Source organism: Passer domesticus, chromosome 4 (genome assembly GCF_036417665.1).
Source record: "Passer domesticus isolate bPasDom1 chromosome 4, bPasDom1.hap1, whole genome shotgun sequence".
NCBI lineage: Eukaryota > Metazoa > Chordata > Aves > Passeriformes > Passeridae > Passer > Passer domesticus.
Genome location: NC_087477.1, coordinates 68,697,123 through 68,718,416, shown reverse-complemented (window position 1 = coordinate 68,718,416; position 21,294 = coordinate 68,697,123). Strand labels below are relative to the sequence as shown.

The 21,294-nt window shown below is 38.1% G+C and overlaps 1 protein-coding gene across 15 annotated transcripts in view; it reads right to left on the bottom strand.

The window, feature by feature from the left end:
* The window catches only part of LDB2 (LIM domain binding 2), a 363,575-nt gene that overhangs the window by 105,796 nt on the left and 236,485 nt on the right, over nt 1-21,294 (bottom strand). The window contains exon 3 of one of the 15 annotated variants that reach the window (XM_064418584.1): nt 13,418-13,510. The exons of the other annotated variants lie outside the window; for them this stretch is intronic. Within the exon in view, the coding sequence (XP_064274654.1) occupies nt 13,418-13,442 (25 nt within the window). The 5' untranslated portion in view covers nt 13,443-13,510. The remainder of the gene's footprint in view (nt 1-13,417; nt 13,511-21,294) is intronic. 15 annotated transcript variants of the gene reach the window in all.

Here is a 21,294-nt window from a genome sequence, read left to right as displayed (position 1 = left end):
AACTTGTGTATAAAAGCTCAATGCATGCAGAATTTACACCCATAACAGTCAGTGGTGGTCACTAGTGTCACTATGAAGTGTCAGGGTAACAGCAGTTAGAGGTCTGGCAGTGATACTGCCATAAACTCTGGATTCCCTTGGGCAAAATGATGTCTCACCTGTTAAAACTCACACTGGTTGAAAATGTGGTGCTTATGCATAAATACCACAATTAAAAATGATATTTTCACAATATGGACTACCAAGTGGTAAGATATTTTCCCATCACATACTCAGCACTGTATCAGTATGCATTTATATGTCCTCTTTTTATATTTCAGTTTAGAGTAGGTAGTAAAATAAGAGACCTAAAATACTAAACAAAAAAATATGATCAAAATTGTACTATCACTATCATTGAATTCACTTAAAAAGCTATTCAGGAAAAAAAAAAATCAGAAGCAATTCCATCTGTTTCCTCAAACCATACAGTTCTTTTACTGTGCTCACCACAGCAATTATATATAAAAAAACCAATTGTCCAGTATATGCTTGTGGAGTTTTTTCCTTCTTTTGACTGACTTGTGCTCGGAAAAGCAGACTTTTCTGTTGAAGGATCTAATTAAAGAGACAAGCATGTCTGAGCTATATTGTGTACATTTTTAAAATTGCTTGATTAGTCAGAGGAACAGGTAGGACTGAAGGAAAACCTGCATATTTATTGTGCCACAACCCCCCTGTACTTTCAGGGGCAAAAGGTAATGTGTACCTAAAATCCCATTTGTACATGTTGCTCTCTCAACTGGACATGACCTCTGAATGTAAAAAGGCAGGTTGGTGCAGACATTATCTCCCAGAGGGGGAAATGGTGGACTGCTTATCATCCCATCAACCTCAAAGCCTAAGTCACATTTGACATCAAACCAATGTCTCTGAAATGAATGACATTCACCTATTAGATGGTACTCAGAACCAGATAAACCAGGAAACACAGGTAGGAAGATGGGGCCATAGAGGAAATATTGGCACTTTGTTTAATGGATACTGTGCTCCCTTCAGTCCATGTAACAGAAAGAAAATAATATTAATACTGGAAAATTCATGTCATTTCATCAAAATCCATATAATGGCAATAGGAATTGTTAAAGACATGGTCTTTTCTATTTCATCACTTGTGCTTATGCACTACTAGTTTTGTATACACCTAGTTGTATACAAAGAAAACAAGAATTTTAGAAGAAAAGAAAACAAAACAAAAGAAAACAAGATTTTTAGAAGACCATCTGAAATGCACAGCATGTTTTATATAAAAACACACTGTGGCTTCATATTAAGTGTCACAAATTCTCTGTTACAAAGTATGAGATATGCTGCTCTCAGTTTTTTTCAGAGGATGAAATAGAAGTCCTCCAGCAGAATCAAACCAAGCTCACAGTCCCATTTTGTAGTCATGTTAATGGACAAGGTATAGCAAATCAGCAACAAATGGATCAGCAGAGCAACCTTATCAGTAAATCACTTGTTACACTCTGAAGAGTTGCCTTTCAAAATGTTGCTTGCATTACTTGAAGAGCTATATTGATTTTATATCTATCCCTGAACTTGTCTGTGTTTAAGTTTAGAGTCTGGAAATAACAGTTAGCTTTTAATAAAGTGCTATTTATACAATCATACTGCAAACAAGGCTGAATTTCACACATACACAAGCGATAACCTGCCTTCCTCCCTTCCAAAGCAAGGAGAGCACTGACAGCTATGAAAGGATATGTCTTTTTTTTCCTCCATTTTGGTGATATTGCCTATGCTTTTATTTCCTGCTATGGATCAAAGAAGGAACACCTCATGGCTTTGTTTCTTCTATTAGCAGAAAAGAGTAATCTTTACATAACCAATAATTTATTTACTGACATTTTCAAGCTCTGGGGCTAAACTGAGTTGGGCAATTTAATTGTGCTTTATTTCTTTGCAGCATATTTCTGGAGATGTTTTGCTTTTGAAAATTTTTCCAGTTTTCCTTTCTTTTTTTTTCCTGTTTTTTATTCTTTATGCTTGCAGTGGCATCCTGTCCTTTTGCTAGAACAGGAATCAAAGCCAGGATCCAGCTGTTGAGCTCACTGTTTGAACTGGCACCACCCTATTACCATTTTGTGCCATGCTGCCTGTACACCAGGCAGCCAGGAGAATGGTAAGATAGCCAATTAACCATAAAAAAGTGAAGAGATACCAGAACTACTTAGACTCAGTCCTGAAGTGTCTGTGATTTGATTCTAGAGAATGCTGTATATTCAAACAATATTAGCAACACTTCACAACACTTGACTGTACATCATCTTCCAATGTTTTACTCTCAAAACAGCTCATTGTGATAATCTGTGCATCTTCATTGCCCAGCTCCATCTGCTCTTGCCAACAAACATATATTAAGCATTTTTCCATACATTCTGCCCTAGCTTAACCAATTAACAACATAATTAATTTAGTAGTGAATAAAATGGCTTTGATATTGTGTCACTCTCTACTGGGGAAGCCTGGCAGGTAAAGGCCTAAGGAAAAATACATCCCTTCACTGAAATCTCTGGGGATCAATTCCAATGGGGTCAGGAGCGTTGCTGACTCTGACAGAGCGGGACACGCCAACAGGCAGCAACAGCCTGAACAAGCGTGAATGATGTGTCTATTTGGCAGCTTTTCTCAAGAAAAGAGCTTTGTAATAAAGACAAGGTAAATATGAAAATCAGTGCATCCTTCTACAACAGGTAAATCTATGATGGATTTGCCCTTGCTCTGTCTCTCTGGTCTCCACCAACATCCTTTGGTGAGGAAGCTCTGGTGAGGGAAGGTTCTTTGGGGAGGGTTTGTACACCTCTCTGCACACCAGAGAGAAGCTGCCTTGCTCCCTAAGCACTGACCCGTTTTCGTAACCCAGGCTTGTGGCCAGGGAGTCAAGCCAGAGCTGCTGGAGGGAAGTTTTAGGGAGACTGGATCTGACCCTGTTGGAGGGGGTTTTTCTATCAATGTCTATCAGACGAGTTACATTAGGTAGGGCTTTAGACAGTAAAATTGCACAGTGTGAAGTGCTTGGACCTGCCACAGAGCTGGCCTTTTAAGTACATCTTGAGGTCAACAAGACATGGATTCATGGAAGACAGGATTGAAGATGTACTTCTGAAGTGACAGCCAGGTGACATAGCTGCACATGAAAGGAAGCCCAGGACCCAGTCAGGGAGAAAGGCAGGAGGACCTCAGGAGCTGGAGCCATGGTAGAACCTTTCAGTGTTCAGGAGAGCTGCTGTTTGTCCAGGCAACAAAAGCTACTCTTGAAGAAACATGCCACAGATTCCTTCTTCTGTCTTACATCATCTTATCCTGAGGACCAGTTTGAACATTACAGAAGAGAAGAATGTAGAGACCTCACTGGAAAGCTAGCTAAATTAATAAAAAAATTAAAATTAAGCTTTGGTAAAGGACTGGGTGTAATATATCATCCTTGAAAAGATGGCTGGAAAAATACCCTACTAATCTCTAATGTAAGGAAAATTAAAAATATGCAACATACCCAAAGATGGATTTCAAATACTGAAATGGGGCATTGCTGTTGTCTAGAAGTGAAGAAACAGAGGCAGAAGATGTGGAAATGGTAGACTAGATAGAGACCCTGCCACCTGGGTCATGGTGTATATGTGAGGATAGATCTGCTGGATTTTCTGTAGTGCAACCATAATGTCATTTCAAATCCAAAATGGACTAAAAACACTTGTTCAAAGTATTTTCTTTCTTTTGTTTCTCTGGGACAGAGTAATATGAGTGTGTGTAGGAGAGCCTTCTTGCTTGTGCTAGGAGCATCTGTAAGGAGATTTCTGAGAGCTGAGGAGAAGAAGCTGCCTTTGCCTTAGCACCTAAAATTTGAAAGTTCTTTCGACATGTCCCATGTACCTTATAAAGTTCCAGCCTCAGGTGCCTCCACCCATTTTCAGAAGCACCCTGCACTATACTCTGCCCTTTTATAAATTAACCATATGCACAAAGTCTTTCCTCCACTACACACCCTGTAAGCTCAGAGAATAAAATTTTGTTCTACTTCCCAAAGGCTTACAGCTCAGTCAAATCAAAAGCAATTTTCTCTAGAAAAACTAATAGCATTTCCCTTCACAAGAGCTATTTCCATGCCAATTTCAAGTTTTTACCTACAAAAGTTTTTACCTACAGCTGAACAAACTGTCAGAGTCTACAAATATTCTCTGTAAAAGTGGAAAAGTATGTTTTATCTTGCCTATAGCAGGAAACGGGTCAACCCACGTTCAGGCACAGGGATTCCCAGGTAGGTATGCAGCAGGAATATTTTTAGCCTCCAAGTGAACACTTTGGCAAGTTTTAATTGACTGAAACCAAGAAGTTCATATGAAAACCACTATGCAAGTTCAACATGCAGTGCAATCCATAAAAGCCTGTAATTGCATCTGAAAATTTGGTAGTGACTCTTGCTTCAAATAATAACAGCAAACAAAAGACATTTGAGAAAATGAGCTTTGTTTTCATGTTTGTTTTGCATGCATGGCAGAAGTTGCACATCATCAGTTTTACTCTGCCCTATGCAGAGGCATTCACTTGCTCAGCTCCTGCCATTTGTTCAGGCATTGCAGGCAATAACCAGGAAGAAAGACCCATTCAGGATAAAACAATTTAAAGCCAAAAATGCAGCAGTAAAATGGATGACTTTTAAAAATCCTGCAGTCCTTGTGGGCCTTGGATTGCCATTGCTTGCTCTGCAGTATTGAAAATCAGGCCACCTACTTATGTCCTAAAGAGAATTAAAACTTAATTGAGGCATCTTCTTTGGAAAGTACTTGCCATCACCTTTAAGCCTGTGATTCTACTCCTTAAAAAGTAAATCAAATCAACAAAAATGCTAACCCTCACCTAGTAAATAGTAAAAATATCTTGTCTTTTCAGAGGCTGCTTGCACTCAAGTCCTGTCTGACATTTACCTCATGCGATGTGGTCTAAGGTGAAGAAAGGAACTTTTTCCCTCCCTCACAATTTCAATGTTTCATTTTGTGTAGAAAAAAAAGTTATAACTACATTTCTCTTTCCATTGCGTGTTATATAAGGCTTTAAGTAAGAAACCAAAGGAGTTAATTTACATCTAAAACCAAATCAGCAAACACAGGAACTAAAGCATGTGAGAAGTCCTGAGATACTTGTTTGTTTATGATAATATTTTTATTTATTTACATGGTCTGTATGCTTCCTCCCGTAGACAGAGCCAAGACACTATTTATAAATCATGCAGTATGATAGAGTCCATCTATCCTTCTCTGATAAAATAATAGTAAAGATACATACAACCTTTTCTGCTTAGTCATTTTCATTATTTCTGATGTTACTGAAAGCCTAAACTAATATTAACTGCTGTATTATGTATGGTTATTCCTAACATGGTATATCATACAACCTTATAAAAACCTCTGAGAACTATAAGCCAGAAATAATTAAAAAAACAATGTAAAAAAACCTGAGCATTGTTCTGAATTAAGTTGTTTTCTTATATTCAAATATTTAAAATTTTAATATCGAACAGGAATATGCACAACTTTAGGAAAACACATGTGTACATATGTGTATATATGTGTATAATTAAAAAATTAAATTTAAATTCCTAAAATCAATAAATCAGTCTTATTACTGGCAGTTTACAGAATTTGCTGGACTCATTCCTTTCAATGGCAAAGCTGAACACACTTTCAGAGTGATAATTTCTAGGGTTAATTGTCATAGTTTCCTTGACGCAATCTTCTCCACCAGCTTTATTTTATCTGCCAGAGTACCAATATGCCATGATTAGCATAAATTAAACTAAATAAATTCAGTGGGTTACTATATTATTTTATGCTAATCCATTTATTTATTTATTTTTAAACATTTCAAGGTTAGGGATGGGTGAGCACCACGATGGTGAATTCCTAAGCCAGCTTGTTCAAATTCAGCTCAGAAGTGCTTAAAAACTGTGTGATTTTTTTTTTTTTCAGAAATGTTAAGGAGAAAAAATTCGGTGTGAAAAATGTCGTCAAGTACAAACTGCTCTATCATTATCTACTGACCTTTTAGGGCTGCACTGATGGCACACTACTGTGAGGCAAGGAACTCACTACGTGCAATGCAACAGCACCGAGCAAAGGAAAAAGAAATTCCAAGCAAATTTGCTTGCATGACTCAAATGAGAGGCTTTCCTGCTGTTAATAGATATATCCTGACCTCCTATTACCCCAAGTGCTGGTCTTCCAGATTTTGGGAAGGAGTTTGGACATCTTGAACAACTTGTTCACACCAGCTGCCCATAACATTACTCACAAAGCTCCTCCTTGTGAACCTGCTGACAACAGGCAAACTGGAGACAGCTGGAGAATGGGCCAGTGGTGCACTGATCAGCCAGCTGAACATTCGGCTGCCTTGTGCCTCTCTGGTCTGACAGGAAATTCTCTCAGAGCACATGTGAAAAGCACATGCAGCATGTTTATCACTGAGTGACTCACTCTTCAGGAGAAGATCTAACTCAAAACCACAGTCAACCAATGTTTGAAAAGACCAGTTGTTCAAGGTAGTTATACAGTATTCCATTCTGTCTGCCAGCACAGCTTGTGCAAACACACTCTTCCACATCATGTAGAAATGAAACCAGCAGTGAGAATCACAAAATGCTTTAATTTGCTTCTTGCACGTGAGAGAACAGTAAAGACATATGCTATTCTAGTTTGTCAAGTGCACTTCAGTGTAAGAGGTGATGGGTACAGAAGCAGACCTTTAAGGAAATGGAAGGACAGGATGAGATTTTCGTCAGAGTTGTAATGAAGTTGGGGGGTAGAATAGCTGAAGTAGAAAAAATATGGTGAAATTGTAATTGCTCCAACTGCTCTTGCACAAGCACTTCAGCTTGTCATTTATTGAAGATGTTAAAATTATCTTTGTTCTCTATTATCAAATTTAAAAGCATCTTCTTGTTTGTCCAGTTATATATAAGACAAATTTTGACTCTTACTTCTGTTCCAAAGAAAATGAAGAAAGGGTATGACAGTACAGATAAAGAAGAGACACAGTCCCTGTAGGCAGGAACGGAATTAAACACAAGGGTCCATCCACTGCAGAAAAAATAAAGGTCATGTCCAGAATGCACAATTAAGATAAGAAAATGCAAATTTTAAGTTCCCGGAATAGAGAATGGACAAATTGATCACTTAAAGTATGTCTTTGTAATCTCTGCCAAATTAACTCATAGCCATAGGCATCTTCACTTAAATTAAGTGCCAAAGTTGCAAATGATCCGTATGTGTTCTGAGCATTTCACAGTAACAGAAAACAGATTAAGAAAACATCAAATAAGAACCACGTCCCACTAATAACTTAAAATTTCTACTAACCACTCAAAAACCAGTCTTGCAAACTAGATGTCCTGCTGGTGGACTGGCTGGTCTTACCATATGTTTCCTCTCTGTATATCTCAAGAGCTTATGTTTATAGGGCAGGAAAAACACATGACAGCATCTTCTGCTATCCAGAAGTGTGTGACAGCAAGAATTTGAACTGAAAACTGTCGGTTTGGAGTCAGAATGGACAACAAGAAAGGGGTAGAGCCTTTAATTGGGCCTTCTTCATTTTCAGGGCTCATATGCTGTGGATGCCAGTCTCAGACATGTCTCTTGTTTTGCTGTCCATGAAGCTGCTCCTTCCCCAAATGCAGCAGCCAGGTGTGAGCCCTCCCTACTGCCAAGTCAGTGGGCAACTGAGACGAGAGCTCTGGTTAAAGCTGAGGCAACCCTTGTGAGACCAGCACCACAGCAGTCAACACCTTGTAGGACACAGACCTTCATGAATTATATGAAAACTGTTGTCAGTGGTAACTGTTGACTACAGAAAGCAATTTAGAAACATGTATGAGTTTAAAGCACTTGAAAAAAGGGCAGCTAAAAAAAAGCTGCACGAAAGCAGATACCGGATGCATTGTATCACATAAATCATAGTAGCTTTCCTTCACAATGATTTTCAAGATGATATCTGAAAAGATCAAAACCTATAAGCATTAAGAAGGGTGTTAGATGCTGAAAGCCATCAGAATCCCTTGTTCTATCACTCTGAATACATTATTGCATCTCCCTTTCTAATGCTGAAAATGGATAGATTTTCAGATAAAAATTAGGAGAAGCTGAATTGGACTCCCTGTCTGGATTCTTGTAATGTATGAATTTTTATAATGTTTTGTGTAAGGCATTTGGGGGGAAAATCGTATATATTTATGGTCAAATTACTGGCAGCTTAGCTTTGCAAATGCTGTAATTTAACTGTTTAACAGTAAATTAAATTTACAGTTTGTAATGTAAATAAATTATTTTTAATTCAAATAATAGTAAACAATATGTGTATAATAGAAATTCTGGTTAACAATGACAGACTATTTTCTCAACAGCTTGTTTTATTTCAGCTTATATTTATCACTAAACAGTCTCACGATAACAGAGATTGTTCCAACTATAAATGTGTGTTAAAAAATTTAAGTTTAATAGTGGAATCTTGTCATATTCCTGTACAGTAATAGAATGTCATAAAAACCTATTCCAAATTGCAAACTCAAGCATAAAAATTAACTTTATATACTAAGGAGGACAGGTTGAAATTACTGCTGTGTGGTCAAAAAGTAACACACTGGTTAATTTTGATTCTGCTTAACATATTTTAAAAAAGAAATCCTAATTTTTTTTATATTTCTAAAAGAATCAGAAAGAATTTTGGCTTCAGTTCTGCCAGGATGATCTCTGCTAACAAATGTTGCTACTCTATCAAGCTGTTCTGACTTTAGTCCTCTAGGGTGTGCAGATGCAGACAAGTTTGTAAGATAAGGGCCCTTATGTTAAAAATTCATAGGAAAGGTCATGTTTCTACCATTTCTGAAGTGCTGAGCAGATCAATGGAATGCACAAAACAAGACAGGAAGACACAGAAATTGTTTCCTGCAGACTGGCACTCCTGGAAACAGCACTTGGGAAATACAGAGGGTTAAGTATTGTCACCACTACCCAATTTTGGGGCATTCTTTACATCTAGCCTGCAATAAAGTGAGGTCTGGAGACAGGGAGTCCCTCTTCCACTTGCAGGAGGAAGCACATGGATACTTTCAAAGGCCCCTAATGAATTCAAATGCTGAGCCAAAATAACCCAGATTACCCAAGATAACTCTTAGAAAACACGACACAGTTTTGTGGGAGCCTTCTAGCAAGCAAGCAAGGGTAAATCTCTGGTAATTAATTCCCTCTGGTGCTGACCAAAGCCTTTATGCCACAGGGAGGCCATGCCCAGAGCAAGGGGTTCCTCACCACGCATGGTGGGCACAGTTTAAAAGCCCACACTGACCAAGACAAAAGGAAACACTGAGCTGTGCAACACGCCTCTGCTTCAGGTCCTATGGCATGACTGTGGCCACGCTAACCCCTGCTTAGTTTTGGGCTGCAGCCAGTGCCACTGAAAGCTTTTCCCTCTGGATTAAGTTCTCAGTGTATACTTTTTTGTATCCAGCACAACCTGACCCTGATTCCAATGGCCAGCAGTAAGAAAGTCACAGCAACACAATCACAGTTACCCTTTTGATACTTTTCTTTCATTTATACCAGAGACTCTTAGCTTGCTTTCTATTTTATCTGCTTCCCAGAGACAAAATTTACCTCCTTAGCAATGTTTTGCCCCATAAATGAACATTTCATGATAGATGCACTGCTGTACCTTACACGTGACATTTCCTGTAGAGCAAAAAAGGCTCTTAAAGGGACTTTGTGACTTTACCCTACTGAAGCCAAAGAGGCCCAGATATAATTAAGGATGGCAGTTGGCTGGCAGTCCCTCAACAGCAGCCGCACCACGTCAGTCCTTTTAAAATCAGCAAAATAAAAAAGAAGGTCATTCAGAACTGTGTTTTGGGGCCAGACACTTGCAAGAGAACTGCAAATGATCTAAACTAACAGCCTGGTACCATTCAGAAGTACACTACAAAATAAAGCACACTTATTGATGATTTGGAAGTAGAGGTCATAATAGTTGTATTTCTGAAAGCTCTGAATATTATTTTCTGAGTCTCCTCTTCCCATATAGCCAATGGTTTTATAAAGGCATTTGTTTAAACCATATCTATTATATACTGATATGTATTCTTTGGAGGATTGCATGAGCTACCTTAACTCATGTTGAACAACATTGCATTCAACACACATCCCCTCTGAAGCTGATACAGGCTTAGGTACTAGCTAACGTGAGGACTAGAACCCAAAGTGCTTTGCAGATTCAATATGCAGCAATTGATCACTCAGGCTGAGGTGTCCTCAGGAATCTCTCATCAGTTGTACATAAGGTGTGCAAAGACTACATATAAGATGGCACATTTTCAAACATAAGCTGAAAATATGTAGAAGTCTTCTAAAATGAGGGACAGTCTAGCTATTAAGAGCAAAATCAGCTCCCATCTTTTAGCTGTTTTAAGTCACTGACAGCTCGTTCAGTCTTCCCACAAGTAGCTATAGCTTATCTAAGAATGCTTCATTTTTCCTGTACCATCACTTTCTGTTTGCTATTTCCTGCTATAAAAAGAAAAAGGAAAAAAGGTAGCTCATTGAATATGTAAATGATATAAATTGTGTATCAGAAAAAATTAAAACATGAAAGTCAAAAGCATTGCTTTACTTGTTTTATAAATTTCAGGTGTTGAGACCTATGTCTCCATATGCTGCCCCAGAGCTGTGCCACAGCTCTGCCCACTATATCACAATGCCAGCAAGAATGCTGCTGACTTACTCCTTGGAGTTTTCTCTGCAATGGAAATATTCCTTGCAGATTCTCTTTCATTTAGTCAATTTTTCGTCAATTGAATTTCCAAGTGGTCATGTTCTGGTGGATGAAAAAAGCTGTTTTCCAAGTGCTGCAGGGAAACATGATTTTATTTCTATATTTGTTTCCCTTGGAATTTAAAAATAAATGTGACCAATATCTCTATCACAGGTTCTGAAAGAAGCTAAATTCTAGACCAAGCTAAAAATGAATTTTAAAAACATCTATTTCTTCCAACAGTGAAAACAACAACTTTGACAAAATAAGAAAGTGAGCAGTACACTAAAGTGATGTGTTGTCCTGCCACTCCGCCTTGCGCTTGCCTGGCTTTCTTCTATGCATTTAAAAATAACACAGATACTTTCACACAGAGCATCTCTGTGATGCTTTTCATTTATCTGGTCCTTTGCACTTCCAGCTAACATCTAATGCAGGAGGCCCCAGCTCTGTTGTGAAGGCATCTGGTTCAGCTTCACAAGAGAGCAAGCTGTGAACTGCAGTTTGTGCAGGAGCCACACTGCTGGACTTTAACAGCAATTTTCACTTAGCTCTCAGCATCCAGAAGCCACTTTGCATTCAAGTGATCCTAACTTAAGCAAAAGGTATACTATGCACAAAAAAGAAATGAGATGAAGAAAATGGAAATGCTATTTTCCCACAGACAAAATGTAAACCTTGCCTGTTGTTCACATCTTTTAGATATAATGTTCCCATAAACAAAAGGAAAAAAGGGGAGGAAAAGGGAAAAAAGGGGGAAAATAGAAAAAAGGGGAAATTCTGTCTTGACTGAGAAATCTGTTGGCAGGGTTGTGCCTTCCAGTCCTGTGCAAGAGACAAGGTAGTATGATTTTCATTAAGCTTTCTAACTGTGTCACAGCAAAACTGGAGCCATGCCACTGACTTATATGCACCCTCCAGTAAAGACTGCAGCTTGCTCCACCTCTTGTTTGACTTCAAGGATTTTGTCCATGCAGAACAGTGGCATTTTTGCAGCGAGAGCTGTGCCTGCTAATGTCATTGCGGTCAAGTCCAAGCCCTCTTTATGACAAAAGCAAGAGTGTCTAATTATGACACTTTCCTAAATACAATGAACCACAATCAAGGAGCAGGATTTGATAAAGTTCTGACACAAATTCTGCTTCAAAACTATATTTTCATGTGGAGTGGACACATGAAAATCAGGCTCTGTGGGGGAAAAATTAACAAATCTTTGAAAAAAAACAAAGCTGCATAATCTGTGGTATTTCAGTTGGTCTTTATCCGCAAAATCCCAGATCTTTGTTTAAGCTACAAACAGACTATAAAAATCAGCTTGCTGGCCTCTCTCCTTATTATCCACATCCCTGCACAAATCAAATGAAGCTTTTGCTGTAAAGCTGATAAAAAACACCACACACATGAGCAAGCTGATGTATTTAAAAAGTGGTTATCATTTCTAATCCTTTCCTCTCTCTCCAGGGAATATCATATTTCCAAGGAACACACAAAACTCCACCACTGAGCACACATCAGCACTTATACTTGTTTTGATTAGGGATTTTCTAAAATAACAATGAATGAAGTAGTCTGGCATTATCGTTGATTTTTAGCACCTAGGGAAGCAGTATGACAGTCATCCAATTGTTTAAAATCAGTGAATAGCCAGGACCAGTTCTGACAAATATTTGTTCTCACATAATCTATTTCAAAACCTCACAAAATGAACTACAGTACCTGGTTTGATATCAGGCTGATGCCTTTGACATTTCTTTGTAGATAACCTCTGTAGAACCCCACATGTAACCCAGAACAAGAGAAGTGGTCACAGATACTAAACTTTGTGACCACTGAGCTCTCTTAGCAGGCACTGGGATTTTTTGAGATTCAGGTTATTGACTGAGATGCTCTGCAGTTCCATTTCCTTGCCAAATAGACCCAATTTTATTATCTAATGTAGACATATCCAAATGATATATTGAGATCCACTCTAAACAACCCAGTTTAGATTCATGAAAGGTCTAATGCTCATTTCACACAGACGTAAGTCTAGTCTTGCAACTTGCTTCAAGCCAAGGAGTGACAACACTGGGAAACCAAGGTGGTGTAAGATTGAGGTCCCACCTCCCAGAATTCAGTTTTTCAAACTGATTTGTTACAGACTCGAGCCAAAAACTAGGAAATCTGACTTACAATTTGTGCAGAGAGGTTTAAATGTCCCTCTTCATGTTGTGCACTGCAGAACTTTGTCTGCACAAAGACTGTCATATAAATAAAACTGCAGCCATGAGTTATGAATTTTAGACTCTTGAAAATATACACACACACACAAACACACACACACACACACACACACACACACACACACACACACACACTATAGTACAGAAACAAGCACTTAATTTAATTTCTGATGGCTTCAGAATGGAGAAAGGTGTTTCTTCAATGTGGGCTTGAGCACAGTGAGTCTTACATTCATGACAGAGGTTTGTGTGTCAAACACCATTAACATTTCATGTTGTGTGTGATTTTTAACTTGTGTAACACACCACATGCATTATGCTACTTAGATTCTATCAATTTAGCCATGTCCTCAGAGCCTCACCTTTTACATGAAGGCAGTAGGCCATTTACATTTACAAGCATCATAGGGAGCAGGGTGAGGTAACAGCCTGCTCCCTGCCAGGCAATGGGTGACCTTGAAAACAGAAAAGGACAAGGAAATGGAGATGAATCTACTCATGTAACAAGTCTTTGCTCTTCTCAATTTTTTAAGTGTTGGTAAACAGCAGGAACAGCACTGCAGAAGCAGCCACAAAAATTTGGGAATTATGAAATATCAAAATAAAATTTACTCACTGGATTTAAGCCAGTAACATCTGTATAATTTTCTCCTGTAAATAAGGTCCTTCTGTTTCAATTTTCTCTGATACTTCCTGTCTTTTTTTTTACATTAAAATATATGCAAAAGCAAAACCTCAACCCTAATTTGCTTCAGAAGCAGCATAGACAAATAGCTGTTTGAAAAAACTAAATTTAATTGAACATGGATATGTAATTTAAAGAAACGGAAACAAAACATTAGAGAAGGAGTAAGCATGTATTCCAGCAAATTCTCATCTCTTTAGCTAAAGGAAGTTGTCAGGATTGTTTCATTTTTGTTTTTTTTTTTTTTTTTTTTTTTTTAATTTGGCAATTTCTGTTAAACGAATAATCAGATAAACCAAATAAAAAGAGAAGTAACACCTCTGTAGTCTGACATGAGCAGAGACTTAAATCAGATTCAACTTTTAACAGCCGCCCTCAGGTGCCTGAGGAATCATAGCAAGGTAATTCAAACACTGTTAGGCCAGTTTTCAATGGACTTCTGTCAGTTGAACAGCTGATAAAAGCCATCTGGACAATCAAGTACTGCATAGTTCAAGATACAGAAAGTGGTGAATATATGTAAGCCCAATCAGTCTGAATGACAGATCTGCCTCCTCACTGCCTTGTTTTTTGTTACTGTTTTTGACAGCTATATATATTCCATTTTCAACAGAGTTCAGAAGTCCAGGCCCTATCTATATGGCATTTTTAATTCACATCTACACAAATGTCATGGTATTTCTCTAGGGGGAAAAAAGTGTAGAAGCTGATTTTTGTGTCAGCTAATAAAATTATTGTATAGTTCATTCAATTATATTTTCTTAGTCGTGTATCTGTAGGGATACCTAACAGTTACAAGACAAATGACAAAGATAAGATGATGCAGTCTCCACAAGCTGTCACAACTGCCTGAAATGATATAACTGAAGAAGTGGTATAGGAGAGGCTTGGTCTTTCCCAAGGACCTAACAGGTTACCTCTCCTAACCCAAATGAGAAAGCTATGAATCACTAACAGCTTAGCCACACAAATCCAATGTACACCTGCCATGTGATTTGAACAAGTTTTGCCCTTTTCTATCAGATATTTAATAACAGAAAGAGACCAGAATTCATCTTCTGTCTCAAGACACTTTCTCACCTATGAGAAACTTGGAATTACATGGAATTACAGACCAACGGTATCGTAGATGCTAAAAACTTAACAGAAAATGCTGGCTGTTTGCAGGACTAGTTTTTTCTATGGCACAGATTTGCTCTTTAAATGTGTTTGGACATACAGATCTGCATTTTCAACTGCACTTAGTAATATCAGCCACCTAATCTCACAGTGGCTTGCCACACATAGGAGGCATTTATGTCCTCTGCATGCCTGTGACAATCCACCCTCCAACCATGCAAGTAACTTCCACTGATTTTGTGGAAAATTAGATGTGTTGGAATTTTGAAAATGAGGCAAATTTTTATAGCCTTAGACACTTTTTTTAGAACATATTCAGGACCCTGTTGTGGACACTTTTTGTCCATGTTCATCATCCTCACGGTGCTGCCTTAGTAATAAGGAATGGAGATACAAGAACACATCTAAGTAGAGCTGGTGTGTGTTGCAAGCAAAGACAAACACTATTGCAAACCTCATGTCCAAAATTCACACCATCTAATTCCATCTGAGACTTCTGGACTTCTATTTGCAAGAAGGTCAACTGGAGCATCTTTGCAGATATTTGTGCAGAAGGTAACTCTGATGAGCCTGGAGGCTCCCAGAACCTGTGCATGTGGAAAGACAGTTTGAGCTGTCTGATATCCATCTCCCATGTGTGGAAGTGTTTAGGATAGGCAATCAAAAGAAGCATCTGGACTTTTCCAATAGAAAAAATCTTACCTGAATTTACTGTCACAATCTGAATAGACAAGATTTTGATCCTGTTAGCTGCATCAATTAGACCTACACTTGTTGACATGTAACTTCAGCCACAAATCACAGCAGAAGGCAGCAGCTTTATTTAGAACATACAATGTATATGCTAATACATTGTTTGCACAGTGTTATCTACAGGTTTTGGTTCTGAATTAAAGAAGAAAAAAGTTTGCAAAAGCACAAATTTTCAGGACAGTTACTGGACAGGAATCACTGTGTCTAGAATTTTTTAACTTCCAGGACAATAAAAGTGTCAGAGACAAAATAAATGAGAAGATGGTAAGTTTCCTCATAAAAACTAGAGGTTACATAAAAAAACCCAAAAGCAGAATAAGGCTGTGCTCAAATGGAAACTGTCTCTTCTCCATTGATAATACGATGCAGTCAGACATACCACAGAAGATTAGAAGTAACCTGCAAGGTTTTATTACCTTTGATTTTTAGCTCTGTGCTACATAAAATTATTTTGCACGAGAAAACACATGGCATAGGATTAATGATGGCAGTGTGGAAGAGAGGATTATTTTTCCTCCTGTGGAAGATCTGTGAATTCTTCTCAGACCTCAAACAGTACTTACAGCAAGAGAAAAAGGTTTGCTTTGCAATTTATTGTGCTATACAACTCACAAGAGGCCCAGTTTAGATCATGCATGCTTTCAAACTTCTGGTTACATAGCTAAACTCACTGATTTTAGAACCAGATTTGATCTCTCAGAATGATAAGCAATTTAGCCCAGTATTTGGCAATTTTCCAGATCCTGAGAAAAACAGCAGTTCCCATGCTATTTCAGCACCTTCTATCTAAAATGAGGCAAAATGTGCCAAAGGCGACAATACCAGAAAAATAAGAGCAAAAAGTAATAGTAAAAGAAGAGGTTAACTAAAGAAATAATTTTCTAACAGCACAGCATCTTGTCTAAAACTTCAGGAAGGGTGATTAAAAGAAAAAAATCTGATTTTTTAGTGACACTTCAGGAATTACAGCTCAGAGAATTTCTGCTTTCTTCCCATCATCTATATGCAACTAGAGTAAGACAATTCATATTGCCTTCATTATTTCCAGAATTTTTAGAATACTACTTATCCTGGTCATATGTTGTCTTTCAGAAGAGGTAAGACCTCAGAACACTGAAAAATTAGAGGGGAAAAAAACCAAAAACAACCCCATCTTAATGTCTATTTTGAGTAAATCTCAGAACATAATCACTATGTTGTTCATGTGCTAGGTTTCCCTGCATGGCCCCTATTTGCTGTAAGCCAAATTCTGACCCTCAATTATATCTTAGCAATAAACACACTAAAAAGATTATTTGTAGTCTGGCTTTCTCCTACATCCTTCTGCTGGCTTTACCCTCCCAGGCAGATAGGACAAACTTTTACAACCCCTCATTTTCCCCTGTACCAGACACTCCTCAAGGTCTCAGGTCCCATTTCTCTGGCCAGCCTCAGTAGTGACCTTCTATCTCCAACTAGAAGCAGAATTTGGTCCTGTGGTAGGGCCCTTGCTGTCTCTTTTCATGCACTGGAGAGGAGGGGATGAAGGAAGTAGCAGATAATGGGAGCTTGGAGGAGCTCCAACGTCCAAATTCTACAGAAATAAGAATAGTAAAACCGTTTCCAGCTGTATTAAATTTGTACACTGTGACACTTTCTGAGATTCTGAAGCGTGGTACTCTTTTAATTTCAAAAGACACTTGTCTGGCCACAGAGATGTAGTACTAATGAACACTTGTGTCCCAATAAACTTAATAGAAATAGCAGAGTCTGATCAAACTTCAAATGAAAGGTAGGTGGTGTTCAGTAAAATTCTGCATAGCAGTATATTGCTGCTTGAACAGGAAAAGGGGTGGACTGAATCTAGCAGTTTCTTAACAAAAAATTTAAAAAGAAGAATCCTAAAACTCAAAACCAAGGAAATCCAGATATCTTCTAACAGATGGCTCAGTTAGGTGGGATGAATCAGTCAAGTCCTAGTTTCAAAGCATTTCAAGGAACATAGAATCATATAATAGCTGCAGTTGGAAGGGACCTTAAAGATCATCTAGGGATCCTTGCAGCTATAACCCTGAGTGCCTGGTGAGGGGAAAGCAGGCTCAACACCTGGAATGTAAACATTCCCAAAGAGGACAAACAGATGGTTCTTTCTGCTGAGACAGGGAGCAGCTCCTGAGCCAATTCAGCTTCCAAGAACATGGGAATTATGGTCATCCTAGAGGCTGCAGGGAGGCACTGCTGAGTGTCACACAGCACAGGGCTGTGAACCATGGAGCTGCTAAGGGGAACGAGTCCTTCACAGAGGGGACCCAACAAGTCACAGCCCCTTCCTGCCCTCTCCCACTTTTATGTTCTCAGATTGTGCAGAAGGTCAAGGTGTGAAGGTCGATGAGAGAACTGGGCACTCAACTGCCATTCAGAAAGACCTGTCAAAAAAGAACTGACTGCTTAAGATGCCATGCTAAGTAAAAGCAAAGGAGGACTTTGAAACATCACTACCCATCCTCCCATACCTTTTTATTTTTATTAGACAGAAAATTTGACTATATTACTCTGCAGCATGTCCAGAGCACTGGGTGAAGGACTCTGATGTACTTTATATATATATATATATATATATATATATATATATCTATCTTATGACCTTTTCACCATCCTGAACTAATTTTCATTGCACTTTTGGCAATGGATAAAATTGGTTTAATTTCAAATAAAAGGATGTTCTCATGTGGTCCATACAAAAATAAACAAGAACTTGAGTCACTTGTGACGCATCTTGAGGAATTCAAGGCATCAGATTTAATCGTCTTTATTAAATATATTATCTCTGAAATAACTTCTTGCAGTTTTGAAGCACCTGAGAAAATACTGTGGATTGGAAACTTGAGGAGGATCATCTTTAGTGCCACTGTAATTGTAAATAGCAATGACAGCAGACAGATGAAAGATTATCTGCTGTTTTGTAAGATAAATACATTCCAGAAATCATAAAAGCATCTTTAGTGACAGCAAAGGAATCTATACAAAAGCTCTGTAAGAATAAACAGGATATTAGCTGAGATTCATTACTGCCACCTTTGTAGATGTCTATATTTAAGCTAGTTCAGCAACAGGAAAAACCTGATTGCTGCTATTCTCAGTTATACAAGGCATCTGAGATGTGAAACAGGAAGTTAGATTTCTTTTGGAAGAAAAAAAAAGAAGAAAATGTAATTTTTAAGAAAGATTTCCACTGATCTAAGTCTGTTAATGATTCTCAGCAATCCCACTAAAGAAGTCTGAACTACATTTGAAACAGAAAAAAAATAGAAAATTCCCTTTGAGGATTTGTAGACATTTTCACATCATCCAAGGAAACATTTACATGTTTTGTTAAGTGATTTTTGTGTTATCTGTCATCCCTAGAACATGATTCATGTCTATCATTAGTCTGAAAAATAAGCAATGACTTAAAAAGTTGGTACATGTTTTTCAATTTTTAAAATTGTACCAACCAGAGTCAGAGAGACAATGGACAGGCAAAAAATAAAAAAAAAATCACATATGCTTTGGTTTGTACTGAGACAGGGAATTCTTGCCATTTGTGTAGGGCTGCTAGCACTGGGCAGAACTCATCCAGACACAGCACTATGATTTTCAGTGTTTGTGAAGAGGGACTGATGCCACCTACCTGGACTTGTGCAAAGCTTTTGACACTGTACAACACAACAACCTTGTCTGCAAACTGGAGAGATGTGGATTAGGTGGATGAACCACTGAGGGGACAAGGAATTGTCAGGATGGTTGTGCTCAAAGAGCATTCCTCAGGAGGCTGTGCTGGGAGCAGGGCTGTAGAACAGCTTTATCAATGACGTGGGCAGTGGGATCAAGAGCACCCTCAGCACGGCTGCAGATGACACCAATCTGTGATGCAGCAAGGCTGGAGGGAAGGAATGCCATCCAGAGGGACCTGGGCAAACTCAAAAAGATGCTCTGGGGACTGGAGCACTTCTGCTATAAAGACAGGCTGAGAGGGAGGTGTTATTTCAGCCTGAAGAAAAGGTTGAGGGACACATTATAGCACCTTGCAGTACTTAAAGGGGGCTACAACAGAGCTGGGGAGGGACTTTTTAAAAGGTGATGTAGTGATAGAACAAGGGGTGATGGCTCTAAACTAAGAGGGAGGGTTTAGATGAGCTATTAGGAAGAAATTCTTTACAATGAAGGTGGTAAGATGCTGGAAAAGGTTGCCCAAAAACCTGGGGGTGTCCCATCCTGGAAGTGTTCAAGCCCCCACCCCAGACTGGGTGGGGCTTTGAGCAACCTGGTCTAGTGAAAGATGGTCCTGATCATGGCAGGGGGTTGGAACCAGGTGATCTTTAAGGTCACTTAAAAAAAAAAAAAAAACAACAAAAAACCCCACACTATGACTCTATAACTAAATATGGTGCAATTTGAAGTATAATAAATAATGGAAAAATAGAGTGGCAACTGATGAAGAGAAAATCTAAGCTGCTTACTTCAGTCCAGAAAATCTAAAACTAAGTCAAAATTTCAGACCAGTATTTTGATGAAGAGTGCTGGAGCTCTGCCATGAATTAACATGAAAATTTTTTGGTTTAAAATATACAGAGCTCTCTGGATACTAGCTTAAAAAGGTAATTATCAAATGAAAGAGAACTGTTGTATTGCTGTGAACCTGCATAAATACTTTTATAATTACTGATGTTTTGGTCTATCGTTGTTTTAGAAAACCATGCATTATAATATTTTTGCATAAAATATGTTCAGCTACATTGTCTGGAATAGGAGGCTTACTCATAAGTAGTCAATCAAATGTTATCTTTCCTAGACTGCTTTACAAATAGGAAGGCTATATATGCACAACATTTTACCAAGGTTGTCATGCCAGAAAACTGGGTACTCTAATAATTATTTTACGAAAAAACAAAAGTAAAATTTCATAATTGATGGTGATATTGTAAACAAATAAACCAATATTTTAATAATTATTTAAATGATTTTTCTTTTCCTCAGATGGCTGTATATATTGGTAAGTATAGATATATTAATGAGAGGTTTACATGAACACTTGTAGAAATGACTGTAAGAATTAGTGACCTCTGAAAATTTTGCTCTGTGTCCTTTTGACTCATCATTTCATAGGTAAGGCACAAGAGTATATATCAAAAGCTGGATTTATTTCCCAAACACTGTTGACTTGAATATAATTAGTATAGTAGGATGCTATTTTCTTGTTGCTTTCTTCCTTAATAACTAAACGAGCTAGACATATCAAACATCATTTCATAAATTAACAGTGACAAAAATAGTATAACTATGATGGCACAACGAAGGAGAAGAGTAAGACATAAGCAGTTGAAAAGCTTCCAAAAACTTTTTTTTTATTTTCAGTGAGAATGAAAATCATATAGTAATGTGCATTTGAAACACTGTATTGTCCTATTGTAGCACAGCTGTCTGGTGCAGGCTCCCAGCTCTTTTCCTCTCATATTAAAACTGTTCCAGAATTTCATGGTAAATGACTCATGGTTGTCCCTTTCAATCCTGCTGACTTTTGCTTTCAAATTCAAAGCACACAGAATAAGTACAGTTTAGATCCTATCAACAGGTCTAGAGAAATGTGTCATGGTCTGGTGAGTAAATGTTTCAGTTTCATAAAGACAAATTATATATATGCTGTGCAATTGCAATAAACCTTAC